Raw genomic sequence first — 18,206 nt, 5'->3', positions numbered from 1 at the left:
CATGTACATTGGAGCTTAATAAACTCTGTATTGTTTCACGTAAGCGTTTGGGCAAAATTGATGGTCGGGGCAGATAGTTCCCGGATTGGCCGCGGGCTCTCGCATGAATGCAAGGTCCGTGTCCGAGTTGTTTTTATTAATTGAATGCCATGAATCATATCCCATATCCCATTCTACAGCGATACTGTAGGTCATGTTCCTAAATATGAACATAGGTAATTCTTATGCACGTCAATGGAGGCAGATTATATCATTGTTAGTTGATAGTACATACGTATATGGCCGCCATAGCACGCATGCATACCAGGTTTGGATGTCTGTGGACTCTTACTGCTCAATGAACCTATATATATAAATGCAACGTATTAAAATTGCGTTCATATTTTAAAGATATATAATACCTAGCTAGATTATATTATATAAAGTTGAAGTGACAATCGGTAATATCGTTAAGTTTATCGATTTTTGGAGCCTAGGTGTCTTGCGATCAGAATAAAAAAAAATTGACTTGCATACAGTACTTGAGATTTAATGTTTCACTAGATAGAAATGTATATATCTATAAGTGTTCACTTTAACAAGTTTAGTTATGAGAAGAGAGAAAGAATAATCGCGCGGGAGCTTATATACCACTCGGGGGGAGGTATGAAGCGGGCGGCGGCATCTCGGGGATAGTCAACTGGACGGCGCGAACATCGATATTTTCATCCAAACATTAGTCAAGTACTTACTTACTTAATATTAGCTATAAGTACATTATTGTTTTTTAAACTTCGTGAATTTGTTTAGCTATGTCATGGTTAAGAATACATACTAATTACCTATATAAATACAGGAAATCCACCAGCACACTAGTACTAAATAATTTTAATGCAACACGCAAATTTTTCATTCACGCTATGATAGAATTGCATCCTCATGAAAAAGAAGAATTAACTGAAAACCTTGAAGGATAACACGCAAAGTACAATATGTACATGTAAATAATTGCAATGCATTAAAAATGTATTGTGTAGCCGTAGCCCATTTGAGTTGCAACTAAGTACGTCACTGAAATGAGTGCATCCACAATGCACATGCGTCTCGTCTCGTCGCGCTGCGTTGCCCACCGCTGGACAAGGGCACAGCCTTGACTTGACACGTGCATAATGGACCTCATTACGCCATTTATACTATATTCATATGGTATAGATCCTCACACTACGCGTCTATATATGTAGATGTGGTATGGTATGTCATTTTCATTTAATAAGAGCAAGTATAATTTAGATTTTCAACATGGAGAATTTAATCATAGGATAAACTAGCGACCAATTTAAACTTGGTCTTCAAGTTTAAAAACTTTTAGTGATGTTTGTCCCGTATGGGAAAAACATGTGTATCTATATCAATATGTGTGCAAATGCTTTAGAATTATAATAATAACGAGTAAATATTATATATTCATACTTAGAGAAAATATTTGTATTTTTGTTTGTAATGAATTAACTCAAAAATTATTACTGGACCGATTTTGATGAAATTTGGGACAGAGACAGACGAAACCTTCAGGAGTAACATAGGCTACTTTTTATTATGATTTCACAAGAGCGAAGCCAGGACGGACCTGTGTATAAAAAAACCTAATTGAAATTATGTCCTGCACAGTCATTACTCTATAAATCTTGTTTATTTATCTTTTGCCCCTTTCATTCCATATATTATATTTATTAGGTACTTGTTATTGTTCTAATGGCAAGTCCGTTCCTATATATTGTATAGCACCAAATAAATAATAATCATGTCCATAAATCAATCAGAGTATACCCGGCCGTGACCCGATAGCGCCGTGACATCGACACCATCCATCAGCTCCCGACAAATAACTTTTTTATTAACAAAAGTTTTTTTAACACAACTACTTGGCGCTAGTATCAGTTAATCTAATTATATTCTTATATAATACGTGTATATCACTGTCATTAAGTTGTTAGACTTCTATTAAATGTGCAAAAAGCTAATAATTGAGCTCCACAGGTCACAAAAACAATTACGTACTTTGTTTGCCTTGGCGCGATGTTTTTAATTTGTTTCTAAATATAAATATGTGAAACATTGGAAATTGTGTGCTAAAACAAAAACAGATGTTTCTGTATCTTATTATTTTATTACTCTGAAACACTGCAGTAAATATTTTCGAGTCTATTGCTAAGCTAATGTTTTGAATGGTCTTTTAATAGGTAACATTTTAATTTGCACGTCGTCGCGAGCACTGAACATAACTTCCGGAAGATTCAAAGCACGTAACAATTACTCCATTACCCCAGAGATTGACATAAATATAGCTTCCTACCCTATCCTCACCTATTTAAATATATTTGATTATATAATCAATACTTTCCTTTTACTTACCTGTTTATGACGTGACAATTTCATTGATTGGGATTGGACCGGACTTAGATACAACCGGCCTGAAAATAGCGGCCCAAAGCCGCGAGGGTTTCCGTATGCTGACCTCCAAACTTCAATTCGAAGATGGCATCCCATGATGATGATTATGAAATGGGATTAAGATTACAAACATTTATGAAATGGGATTGGATTTATTAACGAGATTTATTTAATTGCTTACCAAGACACAGTCCTTTTATCTACATTTTATATAATTAGTTATACTACATGGGGTTTTACTTAAAAAAATATATTAATTTTAACTAAACGCGTTTGTGTCGTTCTTATGATTGCTACGAGATTTTCTTTTAATTATACTGCGGCGCGAAGTTATTTTTCAAGCACGAAAGGTACACTATGTCCTTGTCCATACTTCACGTATATGTAGCACGTAGTTACGTGTATGTAAAACTTCGTTGATGTTTTGGTTGAGTAGATAGAGCGTCTATGTGAAGTTATATTTTGGTGTATTAATACTAGCCCTAAAAAGTGAATATCGTGATAAATCCACATGTAGCTCTAAAAGCCGTACACATGTAATTTAAAATATGGCATTCTAGATCGTTAATTAGTGAAAAGTAATATTTGACAGTTATTTCCCGGAATTGAAGCAATAGACAACTAACTTGCGGTCCCAACGGAAACGCGGCGTGCGCCCAGCATATTCATCGAACGTGCCGGGTGCCAAAAGAAAATGATAATCCACACAAGCATTACTTATTATATATTGCAGCTAACTTTTTCCCTCAGTCAATTCTAGTCAATGACTTAGGACGCACGATTTTCCGTCTTGTGATTCGACATAACTTATTTCATGAGTATTACTAAATTAACGATTGATGCTCTGAGTGGACATTAGAGACAGTGTTTAAAAATAAATATAGAAGTGATGTGCGACTATTTATATTTTAAAAACATATTAAGAAATATACGTTTATGAGTTATATAAGTGTTGGTGTAATTTTATTCACGATATTCTCTTAATTTATGTACTTTTTTTATGGTGACCGTCTTCGCATTAAGTGACCATGGCGCCATCAAGCGGCGGCCGCGAGTACTCCTACGTTTTCTCTCTGATACGTCAGAAACTGTAGACAGCGACTCCGTTAGTTATAACTACTCGGTAAGAGATGTCGCTAGTATATATAAGTAAAAAAAATAAATTTAAATCACAGAAACTAATGTAAAATTTTATATTTCAGGCAGAGCCGGGTGACACAATAGCAACAACCAAAGAAGGTAAAATATTTTATTTTATTATTTATTTATCAATTAATAAATAATTCTTTTACAAATATTTTTTATATTTATTATATTAATAACTATAAATAAACAAATTGCAATACAATATGTTAACAATCAAAGATAAAATGTTGTTTCTTGTGAAAAAATAAATCCAGCACACACCTTTTTTAAAACGAATTATATTTATTCGAATGACATATAGGTACTTTAACTTTTTTATTTTCCAGAGGAATGGGTGACTCGCAAGAAGAGTGAAGTGACAACGACCAGACAGATAGCGACTCGGGTGAAACGGGAGCTGGTGTTGGAAGATGGGCGAATTCTGAAGGATTCCGGGCCAAAAGTGTCCACGTCGGTCAATGAGGACACTCATACCACTAATTTCCAACAAACTGAAGTTAGTAATACTATTAGTATTTATTTTACTTATATTATGGATAGGTAGGTACATAGCAGTTACAGAATTAATCATTGATTAAAAGTAGCCCATAAATACGCCTTTCATGTTTCTCAGTAATTAGTAATTTATTTGAAATTTTGATAATTGCGAAACGATATACTGCAAATTAATTATATAAGCAGGGTGTAATACTTTATGATAATACATTATATCCTGCTAAGTATTATATGCAATAAATAGGAAGAACAAAAAGTTGTAACCCTTTTCCAATACAGGAAGTGATGCAAACGTAATTTATTTTCTATAAAGAACATGATTTAAAAATGAATAATCTAATATCTTTTTACGGTTACCTTATCAACCAAATTAATGGATATTACTAGATTAATATAATAAATAATACTTTCCTTACTATTTTTTGCAATTACATAAATTTTGAACGGAAATTAAATTTATGAAATAAGTATAACAACAACTTTCGATAAATTGACATAATTAGCTACGTCGTAGGTTTTTATACTTTTCGAGTTCCATCTTTATGCAATTCCAGGTTTTCGTCTACCCGTGTCACATAATGAATCCAGCAAGGTTTACATGATTGAGTAACGAGTGGCTATCACGAATAAATTCTATTTATTTGTTTTTCGAAGTATTCTTTGGCCATTCTCATAAATAATGGTGCGTAGGGTGCGGGACAGCTGTAATGTTATTAAGAAAATTAGGAAGATGGTAGGAGTAATATTGCATTGTTCTTCATCCAATACTGCAGTGACAGACATGTGCCGGTAGTTGTGCGACCAAGGCGGCAGTAACATTATTTGTAGTACAAAATTTCTGATGAGTTTTGATTTAAAACTAAACCATAATTTAATACAAGGTTATCCTGACATATTATGAAAAAGAAGTCTACCTGTCGCGTCTGTTTGTCTGTATGAACGGGATAAATTGAACTACCGGACGGATTTTTGTACGAGTTTCACGAAATTTAGTATGAATTCTGAGAAAGATTCATGTTATTTAAGTCTATATTTAGAGCAAAGCCAGTACAGGCCGCTAGTGTAATATAATTTTAATTTGATAATATGGAACTAATTGTTGATTTTATTATTTATTCCATTTTATAAATTAGATAATGTGTTTACAGCACCGAGTGCCCGACGAGGTCGGTAGTGATGCGCCGGACCAAGTGGACGGACCCATCGGCGCTCTCGATGGCAAGTATTTATTATATTCTTTTTCTTGTTTGTAATTTCTTTTTTTCTCTATAGAAGCAACCGGAGAACATTCAGAACAGAGAGAGAAGACTTGGAAGTCTTCTCTCTCTGTTCTGAATCTTCTCCGCACTTCTCTCTCTGTTCTGAATGTTCTCCGCAATGTTACCCATAATCAGATGCATACGGACCAATTGTCCACACTTTTCTTTACGTCCACTTTGTTGAAATAATTTTGTTATACATGTCACACATTATTTATAACTAATTTTGAAAATAATAATGAGATGAAAAATATCTGAAATCGATTGAATGAACCTACCCTAATTGAGCCTCTGTCTATCTGTCTACGGCGGGGGCTCAATTCCCGCTCGATTCCAGGATGTTTTCATCTCATTATTATTTTGAAAGTCCATTGTGATTTCGCCAGACGTGGTCGGCGAGCTGGCCCCGGCGGGAGTCAAGGTGCTGGTGTCGTCCAGCGTGGTGCCCAACCCCGACGGCAAGGTACGCGAGAGTCGCGACCTGAAGGTGCTCACAAAGAATGTGGTGGAGCGAGTCAAGGAGACCGAGGAGAGGTTCCACCGCGGAGATACTACTCATGAGGTCAGTTTTTGTCATGACTACTACGGTACTTTTTCAATAACATGAGATAATACTTTCTTGTATTTTTTAAATTTATGTGTGTATGGTACTTATATTAAATTTTGTACAATATGCTCGTCACATAGCAAACAAATTCCAGGAGTGCTGCCTGCGATGGTACGGCCACGTATTGCCAAATTACGTAGGGGACACATGTGTGACTATGTCGCTCCCATCTGGCCCTAAAAGGGGCCAACACATGAAATGTTAGCTTGATGTCATCAAGTATTATATGCGTGCCAACGGTCACGAAAACTAGGGATGCCGACGACCTTGCGAAAAGAGTACAAAAAAGTAGACAAGCGGACCCTGGGCTCCAATGCTCAACGGATGCGGAAGGAACCGGGAGAACGCTCAGATGAGAGAGAGAATTTTGGTGCAATAGTTATTAAAAAAGTAAACTAGCTTAGGAACGCGGTTTCACTGTTCCCGTGGTAAAATGTATAAAACTGAATACCAAACGAATATTGGGTGCATCTCATAATATAACATGTGCTAGATATTTCATTCAAAATATCACCGAAATAGTCTTAAATTATCATGTGCGATTACTGCATATACATTGCATATATATCCGTACATTTAGTAAATTATATATTTTCATACTAAGTCTTAACCCACGTACTATAAATATACATAAAGCATAAAGCACGAAACGCATCGACCAATAATGTATCATACTTATTGCTTTAACACGAGATTAGCAATTTACGAATGCTTTTAACTCCACACTGTGATGATGCGACCTATCTTCTCAGTGGCGTAGCTACCTAAGGGCAAGATTGTTATATACCGAGGCCTTAAAGCTCGGGGGGCCCTCGAATCCTGACCAGAATTTTTTAGATCGCATATAATTTTTAATAGTTGTGATCGAAATAGATCTGGGGCCAAATCTATTTTTAATTGTTATTAAACTCATCATTTTATATAATTGAAATAAGTGTCACTTACGTGTAATTTTCGATGAAGATATATTTTTGACTACAGTTCCAATCTTTTTAGATCCAAATCGTCGTATTTGAACTTCAATATATATTTGTCACGTTAATTTTACAGACGAATGTAACTTTATAACACATCCTATAACTTAACGTGTCCGTAAAACAATTAAGATATAATATTACGTCTTATGGGATAGACATAGCTTAATTTTGCGAGACTCGCCACGTTAGTTGTACAACGCCACGTTAGTTTTAATCAAGTAATTAAGCAGCTTTTATTGGAGTTTCCTTAGACATTCATTGCACCAGGCTACAAAGCTACGCCACTGTATCTCCCCCATAAGATGTAAGGACATCACGATACAGGGAGAGGGTTCGATTCTATACTGAAGATAAGGGATGATCCACGCTAATGGAGTGGGAATAGTCTGGGACCTTTTGAGCTATTCCTGTGCATGAGGACTTATTTTTAGCTCATTGACTTGACTATTTATATACAGTAAATATTGTTTTAGAGGCATGTACATATGTCTCAAAAAAATATTGTCAGGGAATATTTTTGAAATACTAATTAAGCTTAAAATATTTTTGTACAAGTCCAGTACTTAATATAGAGATGTAGATAATCTGTGTGCGTTTAAAGTTACAAAACATAAATATTATTAGTTCCATGACCTTTTACATTTATTAGAAATCTATTGAACATTGCACACATAGTATAGCGTATTCACGCGTTTATAGAATATAGTATTTATTTCTTGAACCATAATAACTTATCGTTAAGTATTTAATCATAATACGGACAATATGCCCGATCGAAATATGATTCTCGTCATAAAGTTTATGTTAATTAAAAAGTAATAAAGCTTTTGCACGCTTTATTTACAGCGGAAATGAGTCGTAAAAAGCTGCTATTGATGAACCTTTAATTGCCGTCCGCTGTTAATGACTTGTTTTTACTGTTGCCAATGTCCTTGATTACTATAAAAAAATATTTTGACGTGTTGAATTAAAATAAGTGTTTTTCAAAAATATGGTTACATGCATATTTACATTGCAAGTTAAAAAAAGCTTGAAATGATCGAAAAATTAAAAGTAATAAATGAAAAATTTAATAGTCTGAAAATAAATCTAAAAATGGAAGCATGTAGTCTGACAATAGTCTGAAAATATTTAAATCATTTATGTTTGTTCTGACATTCATTTTAATTTTTATCTTTTTTAACGAGAAAAAACATCATTTATGGTATGGTACAACTATTTTTTATTACTTTTGGCCTTTTAAAGCTACTTTGTAAAAGCCTTCTGGGAAGCCTGTCCATCAACGTTCACAGTTTAGTGGCTCCCATTAACATTGTGTTTCCAAACAATCGAATCATTGAATGCCTGTTTTACACGTTTCAAGACGTGAGTTCCGCTGGCTGAGGTCGCCCGTAGGTCTGTTGGCATTTCTGAACAGGTCATGTAAATTCTGAAGGCTTTGTGTTCATTGCGAGTACCTAGCTGCAATATTCAAACAGCACTCGAAGTTAATATGAAATATTAGCGAATGAACTTAGAATGTAGTCCAAGGATAAACCCGTTGTAGATATAGGAATATCTCTACATTTTAATGAAAATGGACGATACAAGATTGTGCTTAGTTCTCTATGATGCCGCGGAAGCCGCAAAGAAAAAATACTTTTGAAGATTCGGCTGTTGTACGACATCCACGGGAAGATTGGAGTGGTTCTATTCTAGGGCACACACAAGTTTGTTCTTAGTCGACGTAATAATGCTTATTTTTATACCCAATTTTCCCTGAAGCCCAAAGATAACACTGTATAAAATAAAAAACAATAGCAAAAGACGCGTAAAATAGAGCGGCTTTTATTCAAATGAGCGGCCATATAAATTGACGGTGATTCTGAAATTATAATTTGTTCAGATACAGCGCCGCGGGCGCTGCGCCTACGCCGCTTCGTAAAATAGCGAGAGTGCACAGTTAAAGTATACTTTGTTTACTTTGCTATTTTTAACCTAGCTTGTTAATTTTGCATTCAAAATCGTCCGAAAAAATAATATACTTCAATGTTACAAACGAAATTAATACATTTACTACGAAAAATATGGCGATTCCTCATAAATCTTGTTCTACATTTTACTATTATTAGAAACACAAATACAAGTTCTAATGTTATAATTCTGTTTACAAAATAATTTCATGTTTACTACTACATACTATTTGAAATATAATTTCTGCATTAGTTATGTTTTGTGTCCACTCTGCGACCACGATACACTTTACCTTTCATTTATGTTATTTTGATACAGATGCTGTGTCAAATGAAGATGTCGGAGTAAAAATTGTTAGCAGGATAGAGTGGGTGTTAGTAAATGTTTTGCTGAATAGAAATATAAACGGTTTATATATAGCTTCAGCCAATACAATTACACGATTCCTGAGTTAATTTTACGGTTATTTGGTATTTTTATATTTCAATGGAATATTTAAAAAAAATAGTAAATAATATAAAAATGGTGCGTAATCTATTTTTCTTAAAAAAAAGAAATCCATTTTAATTTTCGGAACGTTTTCTAAGCTTTTCAGAGAAAAAAATTACAACCTTGTGCATGACTCAGAGGAATAATAAAATATTTTCTGCTATTTTGAAATGTCGAGTATTGTTTGGTTTATTTAATTGGAAATTTGGATTGAGAATGGTAGGTGTGTCCGATGACTCAATAATCGAGATTGCTTGCTTGGACCAGATTCAAATCACAACAAATGCACGCATCAAATGCAACTTTACCAGAAAACGAGATCCGCGTTACAATTGTGCATTACTTAATGTTAATTACATATATATTAATAAATATTACAATCGATAATAATAGGTTATCTTCACAGAATCCAACATTTATTGTTAACTATGAGTCGTATTACATTACAGATCAAAGTGTATAATAGGTTCCAATCATAGCAACTCAGAGTGTATTGTAATAAGTTCGTTCCACAACCGATTTTATTATTATTTATTATTATTAATTTTATTTATTTATTTAATCTTTATTTATCAAAATGGCACAAAGGGCTGAGTACATGCTAAAAGCATTCTCAAACTTCGGGAAAAACTGAAAGATTATTAACTTATTTTTATTATTCAGTTTTGGAAGATAGCTGCAATTAAATTAAGTATTGAAATCTTCATACACCACTTACCCATTTTATCGAGCATACTAGTATTTACAATGCAGTCACATTGAAAACTATGTTCAATAAAAGTGATCGTCGCTATTTTCAAATGTAGTTGCGTCGCTCGTGGCAAATGACTACAAATCCAGACATTTTATGGAGCCTACAGTTCTAACTATTTTACTCGCTTTAAGTGCTGTCTGTGCATGTTTATAGTCTAAAAGGTTCCTAGAGGCTGTGGCTAATTTGAACCCAAAAATGGAACGCCTGTGCATGGCGGCAAAATCATTTAATATTCTACCACATGTAACGAAGAGTTAACAACATCTTGCCAATTTTTCATTTGGTATTTGTTATTTATTATTTTATATATATTTAGGTATTTGTTAACCTGAAGAAACTGAACAATGTCGTTTTCTGATATAGTTGCGAACTTGCCATATGTAACCTGAAATAACATTCAAATAATACTAAACATCTATATAACTCTGCAATAGATATGGTGTGAGTTATTTATTGCATCCGTTTGTTATTATTTATTTTACAACATAAAGCGAAGATTTTTCTAGCATACCATTATTTCAATTACGTAGAAAATTGTCAGCGTGCGAGTAAAAAAGGAACAAAGACGTGTAATAAGCCTGGTCTTTGCTGGCTCGATTGGAACACTTGCAATCCCAATACACCTATTTTTTATTCTCGGCAATTTGAGCTCTAAGCATTCTACTACATTAGCTAGTAATTTGACCTCAGAAACATTAGCAGCACAGAGCCGCGGCCGCTTTCAACACGGATGGTAATAAAACCACAAAATATGCGCTTCGATTTAGAAGAGTGATGCCCATTGGATGCGGCCTCTTGTGGCGCGGTGACCGGTCACGTGATGTCATAGACTCTAAAACGATCGTATCTTGGTCGGAGGCAACAATAAAACAAACCAAACTTATTTCATTTTATCACACTTATTTTTTGATTTATGCGACATTCGCAATAAGCAATAAATTAAAGTTTCAGAAATAGGTGTAGGCTTGAAAAATATACCTCATCCAGCGAGTCTTACGCTAGTTTATTTCGAGATTATAACCTGGATGAGTAGCCCAGGACCCTGGACAATAATTTAAGATGTTTAGATAGCATCTACAAGACCTGCACGGTGTGCCTAAGAATTCATGTGATCACCTTCAGATCCAATCTTAGATATAGCTTTACAAGGTGATGTTAGGAAAAATTATCTCCTCCCTCGAATACTGTATAGACTATACCTATACGTTGTAGTGATCTTCGCGACTTGCGTGCTTATCGTGACCATTAGTTTATTAATATTTATCGATAGACCCTAACTGTATCGTTTGGTACAATTTAATAGCAAGGTTATGCGGTATTTAATAGTTGCTCGTAAGGCTATTCAATTTAGCGCGAATGACTCGTTTGATATAGAATGGTTATTATTTATTGGCGATTGCGATCATATAATACATGAAAATACCGTTAGGTGATTGGCTGGATTATTTATGAGTGCATGGCTGCAAATCCTATTATTTAATTTATTCCGAATCTGCGCGAGAAAAGGTATTTCTACCTTTCCGGAACGTATCGAAAATTAATAAAGCTTTTGTAATCTAGATCGATTTATCGCGATTATGACTACCTTGTATATTATATTTTATAAAGTTCACACACTGATCGTATGATCAGTGTGTGAACTTTATAAAAATTACCTCTATGTAATTTATATATTTCCGTCAACCAATAAACATGTCACTTTTCTGCTGTATCTTTCGGTTCAATTTGACTCTTTATATAGCAGCAAGTAAGGCAGCGAAAAAAATCTCTTCTTGTAGCTGGTTAGGTAAATTAGATTACCAAAGTGGACGAAGGGAGGAAGTGGAAATAACTTTTTTGTAAGCAACTGGCTACTATTACCATATGTTTGAGTATATATTTTTTCCAAATATAAACAGTATATTGGTGATTTATTGTGATTTTAGCTCGAATACAATGTGTCAATAATGTCGACGGTTGGCCTCTGCGCAACCTCTGTATAACGGGGCAAAACGACCGTCACAGGTCATTTTGCACTTTACTGCTTTCTGGTGTTCACAAAAAGTTACCTCGATAGTTCAGCGGTCCATGTATGTTCTTCAGATTTCTGGATGGATGTCGACCAGATATAAAATTATTTATTCAGAAATAATATTTAGGCCAGAAACCATTTTAAATACCTATAATTATTATTATAAAAATATATGCAAGACAATTTCCTTAGGAAAAACAGAAGGAAATAAATGTAGCAACCGCCAAAAGCTATCTCTGATATCAGGTAAATTGCTGCGAAATTAGCATGATGGATTTTACCGAATAAGTTTCCGAACTGAACTGAACGAAATGAACCGTCATTATACCCTTAAACCCAGCTTGCATTTAATCTCGATTTTAGCATCTAAAAATGAAGCACAACAAAAAGATTAATCGAATACTTGCGTGAGTGAAGCAATTTAGCCCACGATGACTGACGATGAGTCTATCCGACAATAAGTTACAATATTTAAATAACAGAAAATCTCTATCCACACAGTCACAAATTGACTATGAGTAATTATATTTTTAATGAAGAGTAGTGATCTTGCTATTTGTGCGGTCGGTGTTATGAAATAGAAATAAATTAAAAAATAGCAAAAAAGGAGCGAGACTAGCTTCAAAGGCGGCAAATGTTAAAAAGCAATTTAGTTACAATTAAAATAATGTAATAATAAGTAAATGTTGTACGTGGGAACATATAAAATGCTTATCAATAAAGAGATTAAAATAAAACATATTCATTTAAAATTATACGTAAATATGCGCAGTAGGAAAACTAAACCGGTGGTGAGTAGTATAAACTTGATACTGTGAATGAACCAGTGGTAGAGGCGGCACATCATAGCCGGCTTTTACTCGGCTATTAAAAAGTGAATTCAGGCGAATTGCAAAAACATGTAAGCAATTAGAGTTAAGCACCAGGTTCAATTCCTTGTTGGCCGAGCGAGGGGCGGGGGGCGGGAGTGACTTTCCTATTCGTAATAGAAGAGCCGACCGGACCATACGTTATTATCCATTCAAACCCGACAGATTGCAAGATATGGTCTATTTAATAATATAGGTACCGAGATCCAGCGCAGTCCCGGATTCGCAGCTCGTTCCAGCTTAAACTGCTGTAATGTTAGTGCGAGAGCGTTAGCGGTATCGTTAGGCTTTATTGCTCAGATCGTGTTAAGAGATTTGGATTTTGATTTCTGGAAAACTGTTATTACTAGCCGGCTCGATTTCCCGGAACAATTTGGGTCGAGCTGGTGTGGGTGTGCTTCCTACAAAGTTAATTATCTGTAGCGGCCGCTCCTACGTATCTCGACCGTTTAATTTTTACTAAAACATTTTACTCTATTTATCAAGTTTTTAGATAGGTATTTTGGTGTATATCATATATTTTTTAAACTTATTCACAGACTATTGCTGCTTTAGGCTGTCATCGCTTTAAATGTTTGAACCAAAGATTTTATTTTAAGAACAAAATTGTAGCCGATGAGTGTTTTGACCTCTAGCCATTGTTTTGACCTCTATTTCTATTGCCACTATTTAAATGTATGCTATTCTTATTTTTTTCCTCTGTTCGATTCTGTTATTTGACTTCTTGAGTTGTTATTCAAGTTATCTTGAATACAAGATGGCCAAATATTTTTCCATCTCTCGAATGTATAATTTCTTTAATGGTCTAATACTTCTAGATTATTCTTATCTTTAGTATATTTTAGTTCATTATAAAATGTCTGAGATCGTTACCCTTGAGTTCTTGCCTGGCTGGCACCACGCCTATGCACGCGTGCTTCGGCAATATATTCCGTGAGGATGTACAATAGTTTGCGCGTCAAACACGCTCCTTTGTGCGCCTGCGCCGTGCGTAGCTCACCGCCGGCCATTCCCGACATTACAACGATATTAGGGATTTAAAACAGGACGTGAAATTAAGATTTCCATTTCCTAGCATAGTAGTTTTATCACATAAAGCAGACATACAGACAAACTCGATTTCATAGTAATGTAATTTTTGATACTCTAATTATCTTCTTCAATTAATGTCCAAATAGTTACTTGAATGAACGTATAATAAACTTATAACACCGGTGACTGACAATAAGCTTAGAATAATTATGGAAAACTGTTTTTTTAATAAGCGATTGAACCATCTTGCCTACCCTTCTCTACCCTTATTAAAGTTAATACCTGGAATGGCACTGTCGATGGTAAACATACTAATTCACTGATTGCTACTCTCTTGTAATCAGTGACTCAATATGCTCAGCTCATAATAAAATAGCGTAACTAGCAACTCTGTTTCATTATAACATCAGAAGAAGTATCATTTATTACTCTTTGATGAGTTTATTTTAATGTTCTTGGACGTCTTCAAATAGTAATTGCCAGAAGCAAAAATAATGATGGGAGAACTTAATAAAATCCAGTTAATATTAGAGACTTTCATTTCGTACAGTCAACCGCACGTCATCTTAATGAATATCTATGCGTGTCGGTAATAGCGACGAATTTGGAATGAATTTGGGTGGATTGATGAGCTGTCGACTGTACTTCTCTATTATTCTAGCTTCTATTTAATCTTCTATTCTGTTCAATTGTTATCAATTGGCATATTCCCATAATCGTTTTACATAACAGTTTTACTAGCTATTCATCAAGTTGATATAAATGACCAGCAATGGTCTCGAGACGTCATAAATTTCTACACTTCCCGAAGCAAGCTCGGGGAGTACGTGTAAGCAGCAAATAATTGTAACACCCACAGAGGTAGCGGGTAATATACGAGCTACACAGAGAATAAATCTCGATTGAGACTCGACGAGATATCGATCATTATTCGTGTTTGAAGTGATTCTACACAACGAACCTTTTCTCTTGTTCAAAATCGAATAATGCATTGCTAAAAGTGGTAAAGTTTTATTATATTATGACCTACTTAAATGACTTAAGCAAGAAGTAGTATGCAAGTTGCGTGGTAGGTATTTATTTTGTTCTATTTATATTTACTTTGTGGTTGACATTTCAAACACTAATCGAATAATAACATGCAAACAATTTCTTTTTTACCTATTTATAAAGTATTATGATGTGTATGTGAAAGAGTATTTTCATAATATCACCAAGTATTTCGATGGATTTTACCATTTATTGGATTATTTCATCATCATTATCCCTTATTTATAAGGGCGTAATGTGATGCGTGAAATGCAAAAGGGAGTCAAAGGTTTTTAGTAAAATTATAAACCTGATATTTAAATATATTTTTTTCAAAATGAAAGTGACAATGAAATCGAACCTCTTTTGGTATAAATCGCGGTTATAATCATCGATTTGCGTCGAAGTTCGTGTACACATCGTTGTGATGTCTTAAGTTGAATATTAGAACAACGCTTTTAATTATAACCCTTGACCCGAAAGTAATAAAGATCAAATTTGCGTATTAGGTTGTTCTGTGCAATTGTTTGCAATATAAAGTAGCATTATGACCCGTGATTGTATGTCATTTAGATTGTAAGGTGTAAATGTAAATACATAATGTATGAGGTGGTGGCGATTAATATACTAAGTGTAAGTTAATTTTAAGTAGGTAATAATACCTACCTAGAGAAACAAGTCTTCATTTGATCTAATCAAACTAACTTAGACATTACGTTAAGTTTTGATGAGCGCAAAGCTTACTAGATTTTATATGCGATTTTAATAGTCTCTACAACAATTTAAACAGGAACATAAATATTTATTTTTGAACTTTAAATAATGGTAAAGATTCTTCGCAAAGAATATTTTTTTCCTTGGATTATGCAGCTGGTAAGCAAAGAATAAAAAATTTAATAAATAGAAACAACTACCTTACCCTACCTTAATTTAAGATTTTGTTAATGACCGACGTCGGAAGCTCCGACATTCGTATACAAAGAATAATTAAAGCGTTTCAATTTCTACGAGTAATTCAGTGTACAAAAATGCTCAACATGCAAGCAATTTGATCCATCATAATTAAATGAGTAGACAATGAGTTTGCCACAATGGCGACCCCAATGTGTCGTGGAAACTGACACAAGTCTGCTTTCCATTAGTATCGCGTATTCCCGCCTTTCTTCTTTTCATCGGTGGGTGCGCAGGCGCATTGTGAGCTCAACGAAAATTGCAAGTTGAAGAGAACGAATTCCCTTATCGAACATTATATACCACAATTGATATGAAAACTAAGCTCTAGGCCTCCTTATAGCCCCATACATCGACTATTATCAGCGAGATTTGATATACATTGTTTATTTGTTCTTTGCATTCACACACGCTCACATTATAAATTAATCATGTGTACATTGATTAGGTTGTACTGCGAGCATGGCCATTAAAAGTGTTGAAAAAGCATTTATATATTCGACTCAACACGATTGCCCAGATTAAAATTCAGAAATTCTGAAGTTGATAGTGATTAAAGTAGTTTAGTTTCTATGACACATTACATTTGTTAGAAATTAATAAAAATTAATAAAGAGTACAGTTAAATTGCGAGGAAATGCACAACATATGAATCAAGATTAAGCAATGTCGAATAAAATACAGGTTAAATAAGGTCGATGACACAACAACCCATGAGATTAGATAACATTTAGTAGTACAGCGCCTTAGACGTTGTTGGGTACAAGGCAAGAAATGCTGCTTGTGTTACAAAACCCTTGTTTGAGGAAATGCAGAAAAAGTGCCGACATCTCGACTTATTATATTTGTGGAGAAAAGTTGACAATTAGCATGATTCTGTCAGTTTATGACGTTTAGGAGTTGAATATCAACAAAAATGAAAGAAAATACTTTATTTTTCACGTTTTTATTCTTCAACATTTTTTAAAACAAAATACTCGTGTATTGTATACATTACACGAGTATTATAGTTGAAGTTGAACTATATCATGTACTACTTTTGTTAGTAATTTAATTAACTATTTGTTCGTGTCTCAGTTGATGAAAATAAACTTCTTATCTATCTATCTATCTACATTTTAGGCCATTTATCACTGTAGCACTGAACAAAAAGAACATATTTTTTATTGTACAGTTGTGTGTGCTCGCGTACGCTCTGCATATTAGACCACGGCCAGAGAATTAACTCAGTTTCGACAAAGACTCGGACTGGAATAGTGGAGGGGCGTGGGACCGCGCTGTAGTGAATTGTACTCTCTTTTAATTACAAGAACTAGATCAACGCACCTTTATAACATAACGAAGTCCATGTTAATTTTAAACTGATTGGCAATTATTATTTAATAGACCAGTTACGTGGATCGATAAACTTTTTACAACAAGCGTGATTTATTGCTCTCTTTGAAAGCTTTGTTTTTAGTGATATTGTAAAGCTGTGTGTGAACACATGTATACGGTATTTTTCATTCAATACAAACATGTATAATAAGAGCAAGAACTGAATAAATGCATTTGAGAATGTTTCTTCAACATCGTAGGATAAGATATAGATATCACGACAACAGTTTCTCAGTAAACCTCACCAAGATAAACACACTAGGTTTAATTATAAAATTGTCCCTTTAAAAAATATAAAACAGAGGAAAAAACTCGCGAGATACTGGCAAAAAAGCGAGACGCATAGGCTCGCACCTGCCAATGGCACGTCGAGATACGGCGTTTTATATTTAGAAACCACTTTATTTAAACTCGCCGCCGAGCTTGAGGCTCCTGATAAAAAGGTTAACTTAGTGCTGTTGCGGTGCATGCTTTATTAAGAACCATTTACTTTTCACCATGATTGTATCAATCGACCGTGTGATCGACCGCATGAACAACGCTGGCTGGAAAAAGAAAAGAATCGCAGCATTAAAAATGAAATAAAACGAAATTCGAAATTTGAAAAAGATTCAAGGGTATGTGCATCGCATAAATAAAAAGGCGAAGTATAGAGATGATGCTATAGTATGCGTTATCAGGAAACTTGGAGTTATTCGAGGAGATAGTACACGGCCTCGCCGCTTTGGGTTCAGTACTCGGCAGGCCAGCGCGGTGAGAGCGCGTTGTCTGCGCCCGTTGATGTCTTCTACAGCTTTCCGGCTAAGCTTAAAAACCTTTATATAAAC

At 34.5% G+C, this 18,206-nt stretch overlaps 1 protein-coding gene across 4 annotated transcripts in view; it reads left to right on the top strand.

The window, feature by feature from the left end:
• chas (chascon) overlaps nt 1–18,206 on the top strand; it is an 80,657-nt gene that overhangs the window by 23,292 nt on the left and 39,159 nt on the right. The window contains exons 2-6 of one of the 4 annotated variants that reach the window (XM_053753326.2): nt 3,181–3,553; nt 3,633–3,669; nt 3,903–4,072; nt 5,220–5,289; nt 5,717–5,892. In XM_053753326.2, the coding sequence (XP_053609301.1) occupies nt 3,431–3,553; nt 3,633–3,669; nt 3,903–4,072; nt 5,220–5,289; nt 5,717–5,892 (576 nt within the window). In that variant the 5' untranslated portion in view covers nt 3,181–3,430. Of the gene's footprint in view, nt 1–3,159; nt 3,554–3,632; nt 3,670–3,902; nt 4,073–5,219; nt 5,290–5,716; nt 5,893–18,206 lie in introns of those variants that run through there. The other 3 variants (XM_053753325.2, XM_064436310.1, XM_053753327.2) reach the window with 3 other exon arrangements.

The sequence above is a fragment of the Plodia interpunctella genome, chromosome 13 (genome assembly GCF_027563975.2).
Source record: "Plodia interpunctella isolate USDA-ARS_2022_Savannah chromosome 13, ilPloInte3.2, whole genome shotgun sequence".
Classification (NCBI taxonomy): domain Eukaryota; kingdom Metazoa; phylum Arthropoda; class Insecta; order Lepidoptera; family Pyralidae; genus Plodia; species Plodia interpunctella.
Note: the sequence above shows the minus strand (reverse complement) of the source record. Positions and strands in the feature narration are given on the sequence as shown.